At 27.7% G+C, this 18151-nt stretch overlaps 4 protein-coding genes across 6 annotated transcripts; 2 read left to right on the plus strand and 2 right to left on the minus strand.

Annotated features, from left to right (window-relative positions):
- Positions 1 to 105: 105 nt before the first annotated feature.
- LOC122633482 (myb-binding protein 1A) lies at positions 106 to 4873 on the minus strand. Its single transcript, XM_043821416.1, has 10 exons — positions 4609 to 4873; positions 4320 to 4517; positions 3805 to 4203; positions 3128 to 3705; positions 2921 to 3033; positions 2316 to 2836; positions 1584 to 2219; positions 1260 to 1508; positions 739 to 1172; positions 106 to 657 (listed from the first exon to the last, which is right to left on the minus strand). The coding sequence occupies exons 1-10, from the start codon at positions 4783 to 4785 to the stop codon at positions 246 to 248; spliced, it is 3717 nt and encodes a 1238-aa protein (XP_043677351.1). The 5' UTR covers positions 4786 to 4873; the 3' UTR covers positions 106 to 245.
- Positions 4874 to 5313: 440 nt separating this feature from the next.
- LOC122633335 (eukaryotic translation initiation factor 4H-like) lies at positions 5314 to 8834 on the plus strand. 3 transcript variants are annotated; one of them, XM_043821119.1, is made up of 5 exons: positions 5314 to 5460; positions 6158 to 6328; positions 6406 to 6659; positions 7145 to 7375; positions 7457 to 8834. In XM_043821119.1, exons 1-5 carry the CDS (start codon positions 5429 to 5431, stop codon positions 7600 to 7602), a joined length of 834 nt encoding a protein of 277 aa, XP_043677054.1. In that variant the 5' UTR covers positions 5314 to 5428; the 3' UTR covers positions 7603 to 8834. The 3 variants fall into 3 exon arrangements, with proteins under 3 accessions (XP_043677054.1, XP_043677056.1, XP_043677055.1); XM_043821121.1 differs by having other exon boundaries at positions 6406 to 6605; XM_043821120.1 differs by lacking the exon at positions 5314 to 5460 and adding an exon at positions 5951 to 5979.
- A 719-nt stretch (positions 8835 to 9553) lies between these two features.
- Positions 9554 to 10434, plus strand: LOC122633353 (PHD finger-like domain-containing protein 5A). The gene is made up of 3 exons (XM_043821148.1): positions 9554 to 9792; positions 9874 to 10064; positions 10142 to 10434. The coding sequence occupies exons 1-3, from the start codon at positions 9741 to 9743 to the stop codon at positions 10229 to 10231; spliced, it is 333 nt and encodes a 110-aa protein (XP_043677083.1). The 5' UTR covers positions 9554 to 9740; the 3' UTR covers positions 10232 to 10434.
- Positions 10435 to 12647: 2213 nt separating this feature from the next.
- On the minus strand, positions 12648 to 18030 carry LOC122633321 (protein real-time). Its single transcript, XM_043821096.1, has 16 exons — positions 17511 to 18030; positions 16938 to 17087; positions 16701 to 16832; positions 16495 to 16623; positions 16313 to 16416; positions 15960 to 16039; positions 15567 to 15869; positions 15383 to 15471; positions 15167 to 15304; positions 14950 to 15070; positions 14741 to 14865; positions 13824 to 14070; positions 13626 to 13741; positions 13401 to 13543; positions 13232 to 13318; positions 12648 to 13145 (listed from the first exon to the last, which is right to left on the minus strand). Exons 1-15 carry the CDS (start codon positions 17571 to 17573, stop codon positions 13249 to 13251), a joined length of 2010 nt encoding a protein of 669 aa, XP_043677031.1. The 5' UTR covers positions 17574 to 18030; the 3' UTR covers positions 12648 to 13145; positions 13232 to 13248.
- Positions 18031 to 18151: the final 121 nt, after the last annotated feature.

Here is an 18151-nt window from a genome sequence, read left to right on the forward strand (position 1 = left end):
CGCGCCAACATCATTATATGCTATCGTTCTTTGACAGTATACTATTATATATATTTTTTATATATAAATTTACATATAAATTAAATTATTAATGTCATCTGGAAATTTATAGTAATAAATTTTGTTATCTTTATTAAAAATCTATATACATAAACGCATGATATATGCTAACAATAGTTTATGCATCCACACGTTTTCTTACAATATAGCTTTTAATTTCATTTTTATTTCACTCTTATTATCGATCAATTTCTGCTCCTTTTTTTTCTTTTCGATATATTTGTAACATCTACATTCTCTGTGAGTACCCTTTTATGGTTAGAAGTACCGTTCGTTTCCTCCACGGATACAACATCATCTTTCGTACTATCAGGCTCGCTTGTCCCATTTGAAATATGCATGGAACTAAATTGAAACACATCTAAACCTTCAGACATTGTTTTTAGACGTAATTCACGTGATTCCTTTTTCAACAACTGTTTTTTTTTCTGTTTGCTTTTATTTTTCTTCTTTTTCTTCAATTCTGCTTTTGTCATCTCTGTACCATTTTTCTCATCGACCTCCATAACATCTTCGTCTTCGTCTTCCTCTTCTACAGTAGTCGTAGTTTGTCCATTAACTTTTGAAATTGAATTGGTATCCTTTTTTTTTGCAGGCCTATAAATAACGAGCAAGTAAAATGCATAAATACGATTGAAATAAGTAATGAATAAACATATTTTTAATAATAATGCTTACCAACTAAGAGATATCCCAATTTGTGACGCTAATTTATTATATGCACTTCTTGCATCTTTAGAAAGTATAGCTCTAGTCCTATATTTAACCAATTTTTCTCCAATACTTTCCCATTTCCATATTTCTGGTAAATGTTGTGCATGAACCGTATGCAAAAGCAAAAATAATAGATATACAAATTTCTGTTTGATATCCTTTCCTATACTACCATTTTGATCTAAAGTAGATTTTTCATCTTTACATTCATTTGCATCACATAAGTCTTGTAATGTGTTTATACTATTTTTATATAACATTTTTTCCGTTTGAATTCGCTTTTTGTTCTTTGTAGACTCGGAACGAAGTAACCTGTTATTTCTGTAGAAAATAGTTAAAAATTCGAGAGCTTGACCTCTGCGATACGACCTTATCGTATTATCAAACGCATATTCCACCTACATGATATGATAAAAAATATAACGCATTAACGATTATATAATTATTTTCTATTATACGTTAACTATAATCTTTCCGAAACATACCAGTAATGGTGCAAGTTGCCAATTACCTTCCCAGGATAATTGTAAAATACTTTTGAAAAGAATAGCTGGCAAAACACAATCTCTTTTCTTAAAGAATGCTGTTAAATTCGTTTTATAAATCTCCACGAAAGTATCATCAGGTAAGCCCACGTACTGTACACAGCGTATTAAGAAAGCACAACATTCTGCTAATTTATCTCCCATTTCTTGACAAACAGAAGCGGAACGTTCTCCTTTTTCTATTAAAGTCTTGTAATAACATATATTTTATTTACTGCTCATCTAACGACATGTAATATCATATACATATATATGTATAAATACCTTTAAAATTATTGTTAATAACTCATTGTCGACTCCTTCCGTATCTTTAAATTTTTTTATAGTTGATAATTTTTTTAAACAAGCTCGTACGCGATTCTCTAGAGGTTTCTGATGTGGGTCCTTTATACAAAATTCTAATAACGCAAAAAGTGGAACAAGCATATCTAAAGCAACGGCCATAGCTGGATTGCATTCTAAATAAACTTCTAACAAATCTGTAACTCTGGCTCTAAAATGTGTCAATGCCTGTGCCGATTTTTCTTGTTTTTTCGATTGTCCACGACGATTTTCTCGAAGAATTTTAAAGGCTGCAGCTAACGATTCATCTAATCGTTTCCCTTCGGCTTCATCAATTTTATCTACATCAACATCTTCATCATTATTGTCAAGATTAATACCTCCCAAAGCCTGACTTACTGCTACACGTAATCTATCTGTAACAGTTTCATCTTCATTTTCGAAAGCTGCATCACTATCCATATCGCTTTCATCCGAAGAATCAGTTGTAACTTCTGCATTATCTTCTTTAATATTATTATCATTGTCAATATCATTATCTTCATCGGAATCTGAAGACTCTTCATTATTTTCACCTTCTATAGACAATGGATTACTATCTCTTTTAATATCTAAAACCTAAAATAGACAAATATAGAGAAATTTTAAATATTTAATAATATCTATAAATACAACTTTAAGCACCAATATTCGTTATTATAGAAATATACTTACAGATAATATTTGATACACAGAAGCAGTTGTTATATATGGGCAAATATGTGGAAAAACACAAGTGACTAATGAACGCATCAAATGATTATTTTTAGATAAAAGTGATAACAAAAGATCTACAACTACTTCTACCCATTCTGGTTCTTCTTCTACTTTTTTATTATGTAATTGTTTATTTGATTTTAATTTCTTTGTCACTCGTTCATAGCAACTTTGAAGTTCATTGATAGACATAATTGCCATATCTGAATCTGAGAAAAGCTGTAGTCCCATGTGTAAGTACATAGTATGAAATATGGGTATAGCTTTTGCATTGGGATTATTTTCTAATTTTTCGATCAAATAAATCACTTTTTTCCATGCTTCTGCTGATTCATTACTCAATGGTATCCTTACTTTTATATTTTCAGAATCCAATTCTGAATTGAAATAATGAACTAACGCACTCAACATATTTCGTAAATCGTTCAATTTAGGCAATTTATGATCCAAAGCACGATAGAAACTGTCTTTGAAATGTGCTGTAAAATCAATATACTTTTTTACTTTAAACGAGATAATAATGATATTTGTGTTATGTCAGAATGAAAATTAATATAACTTACGAGCAAGTTCTACACCGACATTCGGAACTTCGCACAAACCATACACAAATAAGAACTTTAATTGATTCAATCTCCATTCTTGATCCGGCAGCGTTGCTGGATGACTTATAAGCCTGAAATAATATTTTTTAATGAAAGAGTAATTGCATTAAAAATAAGAACTTAACAATTACATTGATTCGTAAAAGTACAATCGTTTTTTGTTACCTTGTTAGTAATTGGGCAGCATAGATCCTTTCTGCATTTGTCCAGCTTTCTGTTTTCAAATTTTCCCTTTCTTTAGGAATTTCATTTTCTATTACATTTCTGTACAGACTTGATAGTTTCTTAACTCCATCTGCATTTAAATTGCCGGTGATCACTTGAACAACCTTGGTACCTGTTTTTTTTTCTATCATTAGATCACCTGGATATAGGATCAACTTTTTTAATACATTTATCTGTATTTTTGTTTTGATATCTTTGACACTTGTTACTAATAAATTCAGTAATTCCTTGAATGCTACCACAACTTCATCATTGTTATTCCTCTTTAAATTTGAACATTTCTTTAACATATGTTGCAAAAAATGTGAAGATAACAATGATGGAAGTACTGTTTTATCTGTAATATGTATGAGTAAAAGTCTTAAAATTTCTATAGCAACATGCTCATCAGTTTTTGATGGCTTTTGAAATTTGCGATCTATCCCTATCCAGAAGTCAGTCACAAAATCAGTGGCTGCCAGTTTTTCACAAAATAAAGTGAATACTGGATGATGACAAGATACTATTCTGGGTAAGTCCTAAATAATAATAAAATATACAAATTATACAAATGTAATAAAAAATTATAAAGTAGATAAGACAGACAATTTCCTGCGATTATATCATTATATACTTACTGTTAATATTTTTATAATATTTTCTATGCTTTCCTTAGTGATAATATCATCACTACCTAAATATTTTTTCAAGAAATCCTGATTAACAAGAACTGGATATTTATCTCTGATAATCAATAAAGTATAAAACGTATCCAAAGTTTGTTCTGCCCACGGTTTGCCAAATTCCTTTTCGATGAATGGCCAAATGGATGTTTTTATGGAGTTTGTGTCAAGTTGATTTATAAATTCAATTAAAAATGAAATGGAAACAAACGATAAATAACTACGTTGTTTTCCAGCATTAACAAGTATTTCTACAACTTTTGACTGAATATCAGTAGTACTACCCAAAAGTAATTTAGAACGAATTAATGCCCCGCTAGTTAATATACGTCCCATATATATATCAGCTTTTTCCTAAAACAGGATATAGTTCTGTTAAATCGCAATTAAGGTTAGTCCATATTAAATTAACATATTAAGAACAAAAGCTAAAGAACTACAATTATATTATTTATTTTTATTTATATTACACTTTTGGTATTGCTGTTAACTGGGTGTAATTCCGTATCCATTGTAACTAAAATCGTGTCTACCGAGGTATTAGGATGCATTGTCAAAAAAGTTGTTAATGTACTATAAAAACCTTTCTTGGCATATAGCTTAGAAGATCCTAATCCACGTATTAATCTTGTCATAGCATATTTGTGTTCTTTGTTATCATGTATATCCTATAAAGTTATGAATTTTATTTATCAATATTATTTTAAAAGAAACAGCTTCGAACTTTTCGAAAGTATTATTAATTTTTAGGTTACTTACGGAATCATGTTCGTGCAAATGTCTCAGTAATGTAACTCCACCATCACATCTCACTGATTCGTTTTTATTTATAAGTTTTGTAAAACAGTCTAACGTTGTTGAATTCATCTTTTCTACACTTCGTAATTTTAAATCACGTGAAACATCCTGTGCCATGTGCGTGCTCTCAAGAGCCATCTTGATTCCTTACCATTAAGGACTACGCTAATCACAAATCTAAACGAAGTTATTTTTAATATTGGTTAGATATAAAATATTTCCTAAAAGATTAAGTGTATTTTATTTGACAAACTCCATATAATTTTTCTTAATTTATTGTGCCTATATCTTTTAAATCAAATTTACTTTTTTATTTATTTATTTATTTATTTATTTTTTTTTTTTTAAATCTACGTAGCAATATACAATGATCTATACACATAAATACAACGTACATACATTCATACATACATACACGTATATGTGTAAAGATACTATTGCAACGAAGTAAATTTATAATCACATAAACATTAATTAAATAGTTACTAAACAAAGTAACATCAACGAAAAATAGTTATTTTTCCAAACTAATAATAATGAAATGATTTTCTAATTTCCACGATTTCGATGTTTTAGTTCGTAGATATTACTAAATTATGTACTAGAAAATTTTCATTAATTTAACTGATCGTGATTGATATTATTCTCAATGAATATTAGAAAGTGTATGCAACACAGTACTTGTTGTATCCGTAATTCATCTAAACAGTTAGAACAGTGCCATCTTTAGCACAGTGACTCGCTCGACCCGCGCGGTCGCGATCAGTTTCGTGTATCCAATATGGCAGGTCGAGGTGGTTACGAAGATCCAAGGCAAGTATCGGTCAAAATGTTGTTTGTATACAATAACCACTACGCTATCTAAAATAGTTTAACTATAAAGTTTAGTTTTTTAGTACTTTTAACGAGAAAAGAGGTTCTTTCCACAAATATCTCGCGACTTTAAGGTTAAGTGAATTCATATTAGAGTGCAGCACACAGCATCTCGCGGACATAGTGCCTCGAACACGCGGCTTTATTTTGGCCGGTTGTCTATCAGTGGATATGAAACGTGGCACTGTGAATGGAACTCTCCGATTAATCATGTTTTTATAATAACAATACGAAATCTCGTGAAAGTCACTCAACGTATATCCGTTTGAGTACCTGTGCCCTAATAACGCAGTATCCAATTCAGTGTCAGAAACTATGATATCGTATTAACAAACATACATTTTGGTGTTTTTATACCTATTCTAGAAACAATAGTGATATTACGAGTACTCTTCTCTTTTTTTATTTATAACATCTCCGATTTATTTCATATTTCAATAAGGTTATGATACGCGAATTGTATGTAATAAATTTACAAAAATACACAAGCAATATGCACACAAGAGTATCAATTTAAGAACATCAAATTTAATTATAAGAATACTTTTTTAATAATAATTTCTAACGTGATATTACACCTTTATTGTTTATTTGTCTTTAATCACTTTAAAATGTAAATTTTTTATTTGTTCTGTAGAGATTATGGTGGTGGATATCGTAGTGGTAGAAAACCATTGCCTACTGAACCACCCTATACTGCTTTTGTGGGAAATTTGCCAAATGGAATTGTTCAAGGAGACGTGAACAAGATTTTTAATCAGCTTAATATTAAAGGGATCAGATTGGTAAAAGATAGAGAAACTGATAGGTTTGTATATTGAATACATATATGTAATAAAATATAAATTTTATGACTAATCTTATAAAATTATAAATTATTTCCAGATTTAAGGGATTTTGTTATGTTGAATTTGAAGATTTGGCTGATTTGGAAGCAGCATTAGACCTGGATGGAGCGGTAGATGTAGAAGGAAGTATAATCAAAATCGATGTAGCAGAAGGAAAAAGAAATGATCGAGGAGGTGGCTTTGACAGAAGAGGCAGAGGAGGACATAGCAGTAGTAGTGGCTTCAGAGGAAGAGAAGGTGGCCATAGTAGATTTAGCGGAGATGATTTTTATAGCAAATCCATCTATACGAGTAAGCGTTATGCCAAGCATAACGTGTGCTGTGATCTTTTGCATTTCTAATTTTAAATGCATGATTTTATCGTTCATTAATATTTTTTTTAAAGTATAGATGAACTTCCATTTATCTAACTAATTTATCTAACTTGTCAATTGTTCAAAAATGTCATGGCACTGAACTCGTATAATCGTAATAACTACTTTCTCCTTATTTGAAAAACGATTAATAACATTTGTGTACTCGCTTAGTATCAAGATTTATTTTTTATGCTTATGTTTGACTATCCAATCTGACTATCAGAGTTTATTCTTGCAAATGATGTTTTCGTAATAAATATTTTTAGTACTCAAAGAATAATGAAATCTAAAAGAGAGCTAGTTGTAATTGAAACCTTAAATATTCCAAAGAACCAATTTAGAAACATTATAATCAATGAATAGTTATTTTTGTATTTTGATCTGTTTTAATATTATGAATTCTGTGAAAACTGTTTGTAGGATATAATGACAGAGGACCACAGGGTGGAGGTAGGCAAGGAAGTGGTTGGGATTCAAGAGGTAACAGAGGCAATTATGGTCAATTTAATGATGACTCTAGTGGAGGTAGTAGAGAATGGTCACGTACGACGTCGAGATCGTACAGTAATAGACCACCACCACCACCACGTGGAATGGGGTCTGATCGCAAACCATTCCACGATGAACCAGATCTTAAAGACCCTCCTCCAGGTATATTAGTGGATTTTATTTCATGATAGAATTTTTGCATGATACGTTTTTTATTATCAATATCAATATTGCGACGTACAGGTACAAGTCGCAGAAAACGTTTGGTGCTGGCACCAAGGACAATTCAAGATCCTGTAAATGCAATTGCTGAATCAAGTAAATCAAGTTCAATTTATGGAGGTGCTAAGCCTCGAGAAGAAAAATTAAAAGCTAATGAAATTGAGTAAAATGAAACTAACATCATAGTTTCCACTTTCTTAAGCATATGGAGGAAGAAATTTCCCAATAAAAAATTTGAAAGCCAACACAAGATCCTCTTAGTTTTCTAAAATGTGGAGAAACTCTCCAAAAATACATGGAACCATAATACCAATTTTTATTTACCCCTTATGGGAGGAGTCTTCCCCAAAAATGTAATCACTGTAGGGAACAATTCAATAAGGTTTCTTTAGTTTTCACAACTCTTCATATTTTTTAGGCAAAATATAAAGTTTTTGTCTAACACCCTCTATATCTTACTACTTTATAATGCAAAATTAATATCAGATTAATAACTTTATTGGAATAATAAAATAAAATAGTGTGTTAAATAAATGTGTGCAAATAATAAAATAGTGTGCATAATATGCATGCAACGATAGTAATAATATTTACAAACAAATTATTGTTAAATTTGTTAAAGCGATATAGTATATAGGTATTTTATTGTTCATATCATGTCATGTAACATTCTATGTCGAGTGTAACGATATCGAGGGTGTTGGGTATAAATTATATAAAATGTGCTTTATATGATCTACAAGTTACATCTCTTCATAAATTTTCCTAAAAGTAAATTGTAGAAAATTTACTTTGCTTTTTTTCTTGCTTCTAACTTCATCGATCCTAACACGAATAATTGTATAAACGATAATTTTATAAAGAAATCGTAATGAATTGTTTATTACGTGTCATTGCAAACAAATGTTCAAAAATATTGCACGGTAGCTCATAAAGAAACGAAAAAAGAGAAAAAAATATAGGTCAATAGTTAGTAAAAATATAATGCGAATGCTTGGGAAATTTATATACCATTGAATGGTACAGTGGAGAACGTACCGATTATTATACATTAATATTGTGTAATGAATTAATTAATTGCGCTAATAATAAACGTCGATAGATTAAAAGACAATATCGACGATTATGAGATAGTAACGGAAAAAAAAATTTATGTAATGATAAATATTATGTAAACGTATGCTTGTATATGATACTATTTCTTGAATAAAGTAGCTGTTTGCCTCGTATTCGTGTAACGTATTGAAAGTAAGATCAATGAAATATCGAAAGTGTAATTTTGTTTGTGAATGTCATAAAGGGTTGTTCATATTTCTTGTAAACTATTCCCTAAAAGCAATTTTAATGTGTTAATTATCTAGGTAAATGACTTCTAAAATAAAGCTGTCTTTCTCTATTACCAAGTATGTAAATATATATGTGTCAATACTCAGACAAAAATACAAATTAACATAAATTCTTCCCTTACCCAATTTTATACATATTCTTTTTAATTTATTTAAATTTGATACGTCAAAAGAATAAACATGTTTCTCTCGTTGTCAAAAATTGAATTGTTTGCGTTATACTTATGATGTAATTAATTAACTAAATATTTTTTTTACTTAAGAAATGTACTTTTTTTTTTTTTTTTTTTATGCAAAAAGAAAGTAACAAAATTTACTTTTATCATTGATAAAATATGATGTATATATGTAAAAAATAAGAAAAAATTCTGAAAGATCGGAAAAACTTTTTTCATAGTTATGATATTGGAGATATAACATCATTTTACATTTATGAATACAGATTATTTTATATAAATTAAATGTATATCAATTCGCTTCATAGGTTTTCACAAATAATATGTATACATTTTTTTTTCTTTTTCGTAAAATATGCGTAGTTCATTTGAAAATATATTTATTAATTCTATTAATTCTGGATGATGGCGGTTACTTATAGCGGTTTTTTATGAAAAACAATGAAATTTTATATAATAAAATATTAATATAAAATGTAAAAATACACTAATAAAACATTGTATATATATTATATAATTTTAAATCTGTTAAAAATAGTTTTTACTTTTATTTGCTAAATGCTTTACTTTAAAGTTCCATTTTCATGTATATCGACTAACCTATTGTAGCATCCTTTTCGTACACGATTTTCCTAGAAGCTATGCAATCTCAATAACTGACTTATTTAAGGCGTAATTTAACACAACAATTATTATGAAAAATAAGTGTTTTTAAGTCGGCAAATATATAACCTTTAAAACTGTATGTATTGAACAAATTGTAAATAATCATTTCTTTTAAATATGGCCAAGCATCATCCAGATTTAATTTTTTGTCGCAAACAACCGGGTGTCGGTATGTTAAGATATTATTTTTAATAAAAAATAAAGGAAGAAATACATTCATACAGAAATATAATAAAAATATCTTTTTTAGCTATTGGTCGTCTCTGTGAGAAATGTGATGGCAAATGTGTTATTTGTGATTCTTATGTTAGACCTTGTACTCTTGTTAGAATATGCGATGAATGTAACTATGGATCATACCAAGGACGTTGTGTGATATGTGGAGGACCTGGTGTATCAGATGCATACTATTGTAAGGAGTGTACCATTCAAGAAAAAGATGTAAATATACCCCTTTAGTATAATTATATAAACTGTTATCAAATTACATATATTACAATTTATCTTATAACTTTCAGAGAGATGGTTGTCCTAAAATAGTAAACTTAGGTAGTTCCAAAACAGATCTCTTCTATGAGAGAAAAAAATATGGATTTAAAAGAAGATAATTTTGTTTTATTAGTTGTCAGCAATCATTAAGAAATAAATTCTTTTTAACATATTGTAATATAATGATTTTCATAATAATTTTTATTAAATCATAGGATATGATATTTTGATTACTCGTAAATGATTTCATATTAGATAAGATAAAATTAAAAGTGTATTATGTACTATTTAATATATATACAAGATAATTTCTATAAATAAACATGCCTTTTCATTATATCCCTCCTTATTAATTATTCCCTGATTACTTGTAACATCTCCTTATTTCAACCTTGTTACAATATTGTATGTCAATCTTACAAATAAATATTTGTGATGTGATGTAAATCTTAATCATCATGAGTAAATATATCGTTCTGCTATACTTCATTCAACACAAGCATATACAATATTTCTCTATTCTATAACAACTTTTTACAATAGATTGTAAAAATAGATCCAATTTTTTGGCTTTTTTTTTTTTAGCTCCCTTTAATATTTTTCTACATTGCAGCGTTCACTAAAATTATAGTCATTGAACATATATAAAAACATATGTAGTCATTTTGCAGATAAAAAGGTATTTTACAAAAAGTATTTTCATTGTTTATAGAATAACATGTTCTTATTAAATATATATAGAAGAGCAAAATTCAAAAGTAATTTTTACTATACATAAGAAACAACAGCAATGTAGTTATTATCTGTTACATATTCTAACTTATTGTTCTTATAAAGAATATATATTATTTTATATAAAAGTGTCTTCTATTTTATATTGTGAAGTACAAGTTTTTTTATTACTTGTAAGTTCAACTTCAATATTTGCTGTTTTCAATCAATTGATATTTAATTTATAAATACATTAAAATATAAAAAGAAAGCATAAAAGATCTTTCTTGTTGACTGTAGACTTGTACTTCTTTGCAAATGTTCACTTGTCTATTATTTAAACTATACATGATTTATATATATATATTTCCTGTATTGTTGGCATATGATCTAATACACTATCAACAAATAAAATCTATTTTACTAAGAAATATACTATAACCTTATTTTTAAAAACGCAATAATTTTAATTGCTGATATTAAAATGGATGGACTTTGTTAGATTTATTTGCATAACTATTTACTAAAATTTACTAATGTAAATTAGTGATTATGATAGGAATGTATATTTTATTTAGTTATTATAAGGTTGTGTATATTTCTACTATTGGACTTATCATAAAACTACTTCCACTCTATACTAAAATGCAATTGAGTTTCCTTGCTATAATTTTTATGTATTAATTTATACTTATATCGTGTATATGCACATTATTGATTTTTTACAAAATTTTATTTTAATCTACATTATAATTTATACTTATGAAATCCCATTGGAATTTTATCCTGCAAATTCATTATTGTAAAAACTATTTTAATAATTATTATCATTCCTATAGTGACTGCATATTTATAGCTAGAAATTAGTTGTTAATATATAAACGGCAAAGACTGTTCTAAAGCATCTATTTCTTTCATGAATAATAAGCGTTTACTGGAAGTATATATATGTATATAACATGTTAATATTATATATATATATATATATATATATATATATATATATATATATGCAATATGTTTTCTGTATGATTTAAATTGCATTAACACGATATAATTAACACCATATCTCTATAATTTTTATTTAATAAAAAATATATTTTGTTATTTCAAGAAAGCAAGATATATACTACAGTAACAAATATTTAAAGTAATATAGTTTACAAAACTATAGTTTATACTTAAGATCCATTGACACATGTAAGAGAACTGTTAAAAAAAATGAAGTTTATATTAATTTATTATTAGATAATTACGATAATGGTATACGTAGTTAAACTAATAATAAGTATTGATTTTTAATCGTCATACTTTTGTATAATCGTTATGAAAAAAACATAATCTTGTCAGATATATATATATATATATTTTTAATTTTACTTTGACTTTGAAAATTCACGAATAAAAATATCTACAATTTAGAATAATTGACATGTATGTATAATCAACATGTAATAACAAAATAAATATGTATTGTCAAATATTTCTCTTTTTACATTATTCAGTAGTACTCGTTCGTATATAATTTAAATTTTGTTAAAATTATAACAAAATAGTATAAAACTAACTGAATTTAATAAATAATTTTATCTAAGTTCTAAAAGAATGTATATAGCAAAAGATTCTAAATTTTTTTAAAAAATAAAATCATTGCAGGTACTTTGATTTACGTATACAGCGTGTAGTTGTATATATCTAAATTCTGTTACAAAATTATTTGTGAATCTATCTTTATTTTACATAAAATAATGTTTCATATAAAATAGAAATGGAAAAGTAATAGAAATAAATTATTAAATAGAGAATGAGAAGAAATTAGTAAAAATGTTTTATTCACATCTCTGTGTGAAGAGATTTCAATTGAAAATTATTAAAAATTCTAGGAAAAAATAATATCTTTGACAGTACAAATTCATAGAATTCTTTTCAGATTAGAGAATAATTTTTTGTGGTAAAATTAACAAATCATCTCTTATAAGTTAAATTAAATTAAAAAACTAATTAAAATCAAGATCGTTTACTAGATTATCTTTGCCTAATAAAATAAACCTTCGTGTAAATCGGAACAACAATGATTACTAATAATCTATTATCAGTGTCAACGAATAAAAAGTAAAATTATTTCGCAAATATAGTATAGTTGTAATTATAATTTTCTACTAATATCTACTTAGGCTTCCACTATTCTTTACACCATATTATTTTTTTACCTTTTTATTAATTTATAATTTCTTGTACTTCCTTTTTCCTATATCAATAAAAATATAGTACTTATGTTACCAGTATCAGCTGATCTTCATTTTGCATCAATTATTGCATCTTCTATAGATAGAATAAAAATAAAGAGAGAAATATACTTGTATTAATATCAATGATTTTTATGATTACAGATAATGTAACCAACATACCTGGCAGTGATTGCTTCTCATCTAGATAAAGATGAACTTGCTACTGATCGTCCACTCACTGCAGATTGTAAACTCAACATAGATCCCCTTTATCGGGCACAAACGATTTATTTTATTATTTAAAAAAAATGCATATATTCTCTTATAACATACAACGTCGTGTAAATACCTGTAATGTACTGATGGTAAAGTTTCATAAAAATACATAAGTTGTGCCTTATGAGAGCTTATAGATGAAAGAAATTCTCCTTGTTCTTCTTGATTCTGCCATTGCAACATATAAGTTCCTGCAATCTGCATTATGTGTGTACCCTAACAAATAAAGGTTCTATATTTTTTTTTCTTCTTAGTAAATTTAATACATTATAAAACATAATAGGACAAATTTTAATACCTGAATGCTTTCTCCATCATGACACAAAACACTTGGTTCCACTTTTACAAAGCCTTCTTTTGATTCCTTTGACATAGTTATTTCATGATCATTACATGGCACAAATTCCGAAATTTCTGTAACCAAATTTGTTTGCGATTATATGATCATTATAATCATTATTTTATGCATCGAAATTTTTAAATATCTAAGATTTACCTGTAGAAAGATTAGTATCATGATCTTTTGGTTTATGTAACACAGTAAATATTACATTGTGTCGCATTACGTCAAAGTCCCATGTAAGAACCGCTCCTGGATCATCGCATTGGATCGTAACGTGATGACTTTGTCCGCGACTCAAACTGATAGAATGATACAAACTGTGCTCGTGTTCGCAAGCTGTATTCTCCAGATCAACTTTATATAAATTTTTTGGCACAACTCCTCCTTCCATTATATAAGTCTATCATTTTGAATAAATAATAAACAAGTTATTCGTTTGATCAATCTTATATCATTATTATGTTTAACAAATTTGCAAAACATATTTTGTACTACAAATAGTATGAACTAATAAAAAAAAATTTTTTTAATCACAAGTTTTTAATACCTGTGATAACGTATGATAAACTGATGTTTCTTTTTTTTAATAAATAAATGTATTAAATAATTTTCATTTAATACTATTTATACCATATATGATGCATAATAGAATACTATAAATATAGTGCACCTTTAAAATGCATAAGTGAGGTACATCACAATTTATGTTACTATTTTAAATTTTGCATTGATTGAAACAGTGTAAAGTTTACAACAAATAGGATATAAATTTCATATGTAATCTTACACTGTCTGTAAGATTGCTGGCTGCAGCGTCGAAAATATAATATCTTCGAGGTACCGTGAATACTTCGTATATATTTTCCTAGCAGTTAATAGATTAACTATTATACATCGATTATATCGTTAAAATAAATGTCTCAAACTATAACGTTATCTTTAAACTAATTTGTCCTAAAGCAATAATTTCATAAACTTGTTGAAATACAATTTTACGTTTTTTATAAGATCTTTCTATACAGTATAAAACTGTAAAAAAAATGTATAATATTAAATAACAGTAATATTACCTCAGATGAACCACCTAAAAAGTCAGGAATATATTCTGGATCTATATAATCGCTAAGACCACCTGCTCCTTGTTCTTGGTAGTCTGTACCACAATAGAATATGAATTTTTTTCTCGTATTTTCATCTACAACAAAAATAATAAATAGAGATTATATCGAAAATTAATAGATCAATTAATTATGTAATATAAAGTTTTGCGTATTCTTACGAATGAATGTACTGATAAGGGTCCATAATATAGGAAAACATCTGGGTGCTCGTATAATAAGAACACGTCCCATTGTTTCGGGATAATTCGCTTCTACTATTTCAATAATTCGTAGAAGTGCCTGAGAAGTTAATATATTTTCATTATTACGATTTAACGTTAATTTTTAAAAGAATATACGTTAATAATACATATGTATTTTCAAAATTATTTATACCTTTATACCAGGTCTCCAAAGATGGCGCATATTTAAACCTTCCAAATCAATCAACAAAGACCATTGTGAAACTGGATGGCCCCAGACAGTAGTAGCTTCATCCATTAAAAGAAGTCCTTCTTCACATATATGCAATGCCTGTGATTGTAGTAATGATAATGAGTATTTTCATATATATTCCAAATCAAAACAAAAATATTAACTAATACTACATACTAATAATAATAATTCATCTTCTCCAGTTGACTTAAGGAGACCTTTCACATCAACTTGTCCTAATCTCAAAATATACAGTGGTCTTCCGTCTGTATAAAACATAAATATTCTAAGTATTATTTATCTTCTTTATTTTGTCGTATTATTAATCAACAAATATAAGATCGTATATTTCATATATTACCTTTATCAAAATGATGCCAACCACCTGGAAAATAATCTCTAATGACTTGAGGAGTTTCATATTCTTCAAGCAATTTGTCAATTTGATGTTTTTTCCTCCAGTGTAATGATTGTGTCAACATATCTTTAGCCTTTTCTACTGAAAATTCTGTAGCCCTCAAGAACCTCAGTAGCGTTGCATCAGCTGGTACGGAACTACCTCTTAATTCTTCTATACTATGTCGTAATTGTATTAGTTTGCTCTCTTGCATCATGTCTAGTTTTCCTAAATATCTTTCTATGTAGTCTGATGAGAGCTGTATCTCTAAAATATGGAAATAAAATTATCACATACATAAAGAATTTTTTAACCATTTTTATAATTAAAAAAGAAGAATTATTTTTAAAATGATACCTCTATTACTAGACAACTTGTTCTCGACATTACATACTTCTTTGTCACTATGTAATTCACTACCATCATCCACATACTTCCTATATAAAAAAATGAACCATTGCAGATGTAGAATGTGTTGTTGATTATATTTACTAATATAAATCTAGGAGCTATATAATATCTTTTAACTGCTGCAAATTAAAAAGAGAAAGAGACACATTTAAAGAAAAGAGACTTTCAAAATGTTTTGACAAATAAAGAGAGGTGCTCTTGAATCTTGCCGTGCTCTTCTGTGGTATAGCTCCAATTTAATATAGATACCTATCATTTGCAACAATTATATTTTACTATATTAACATACTAATACTTACTCTTTTTCTTTTGAAGTTTCTTCTTCTGGATCCCTCCAAGGAGCTACATAGGTTATACCTTCTTCTTTTAATTGATTGATAAAATATTCAATTATTTCTTTTCCCTAAAATCATTAAGTTTATATTTTATGATTAGAACTATCAGATTAACGATTAAAAATTGTTTCTACACAATTATTTACCTTTGAAATATTTTGAGCATATTGCTTCATTGCCAACTTTTCCATTGAATTCTCAAATCCGAAGAAGTTCTTTATATCTAAACTTGCAGTTTGTTCAAAGCAAGTCCATTCTGAATTTTCAGGATGAATCTTAAATATATTTAAATGATAAATATAGAAATAATTTTAATAAATAAAATTATAAATAACTCATATATGTTACTTACAAAGTATCTACATTTTTCAAGAACTGTCACCCTAGAAGAGAAGCTTTCATTGTATGCCTCAATTTCCAAAACGCTCTTGCGTCTATTTAATATATTCTTTTGAATAAAATAAACAAAATCTACACCAATGATCTATGAACATACAAAAATTGTAAGAAATTCATAAATAGATGGGTATACCTGTTAAAAGCAAACTTAAACAATTTTTTTCTAAAAATATATTAACCAAATATTTACTTTTTTCAATATATATGGTGCTTCAACATTTAATTTACATCTTCTTTCCGTTGTTCTAATTGCACCATCTTCGCTTTCTTCGTCTAATGTAATGTCGCATCCTACAAATACTGGTATCTGAGGACATGTAGGAAATCTACGTTCATAGGCCTATAAAGATAAAATATATATCTTTAAAATAAACGAATAATGTAATTAAATGGAAAAGAATTTTATGCAAATCCATAAAGATTTACAAATTTGAGCTTGAAAGTAAATGACTTTGACCTGGGACATCATATATATATCTGTAGGATTATTGCATAATAGGATTTTAACAAGGACAAGTACAGGAAATTATAGAAGTGAAAGTATCACATCTTCAATAATCTTATTATGTTATGCTATATAGACGATATTATATATATTTTCAATCGTAAAATACTCTACGTCTTTTTTTTATCAACGCAAGGTTAGAACGTAAAGTTTTAGCTTATATTTTACTTATGCACATTCATGACAAAAGTAAGACGAGCAAGACTAATGAATATTTCATGACAGATGTGTTTGAAGGCTGTATAATAATAAACATACCATCATGACAAGGGCAAATGGGTGCTTATAAACTCGAACAGGTGATTGGTATTGTTGAACCATATTGGTGTGATTCTTCTTATTTGTCAATTGTTGAACATGCAAATTATATTTTTCAAATCACGATTATTCTATTACTACGCGGTAACAAGACTTAAATCCGCCGAACTTAATCACTTCACGTTATCATAAACTATCCACCGGAGTAGACGAATAAAGTAGTTTTGATTAGTACGTATGTTCGACCAGTAGAGAGCGTAAACGATAATGACATCAGCGCCATCTACCAAACAGATTACAAGGGCGCCTTTTTTGATCTTCGTGTTGTTACGATCCTGAGTCTCGGAGATGCCCTTTTTGGGTCTTTTTGATAATACGGTACTTAACGCGAACACAATAATGAAAAGCGACGATACTTTCTATACTGTACTAAAAAGCATTCTTCGTTTATTTTATCAGTTTTGTTACTGTATCGATATTCATTCTTTGAATAAATTGTAATTATATAGAAAGTACGAATAAAGATCTAATAAATAAATTACACATACGTCCTATACGTAGAAAAATTTGTTTAACAATGTTACGTACCGTAATTAAGTAGTTTAATAATTACAAAAATATAAATTATGATTTTCTTTTTT

This window comes from Vespula pensylvanica, chromosome 12 (genome assembly GCF_014466175.1).
Source record: "Vespula pensylvanica isolate Volc-1 chromosome 12, ASM1446617v1, whole genome shotgun sequence".
Lineage (NCBI taxonomy): Eukaryota > Metazoa > Arthropoda > Insecta > Hymenoptera > Vespidae > Vespula > Vespula pensylvanica.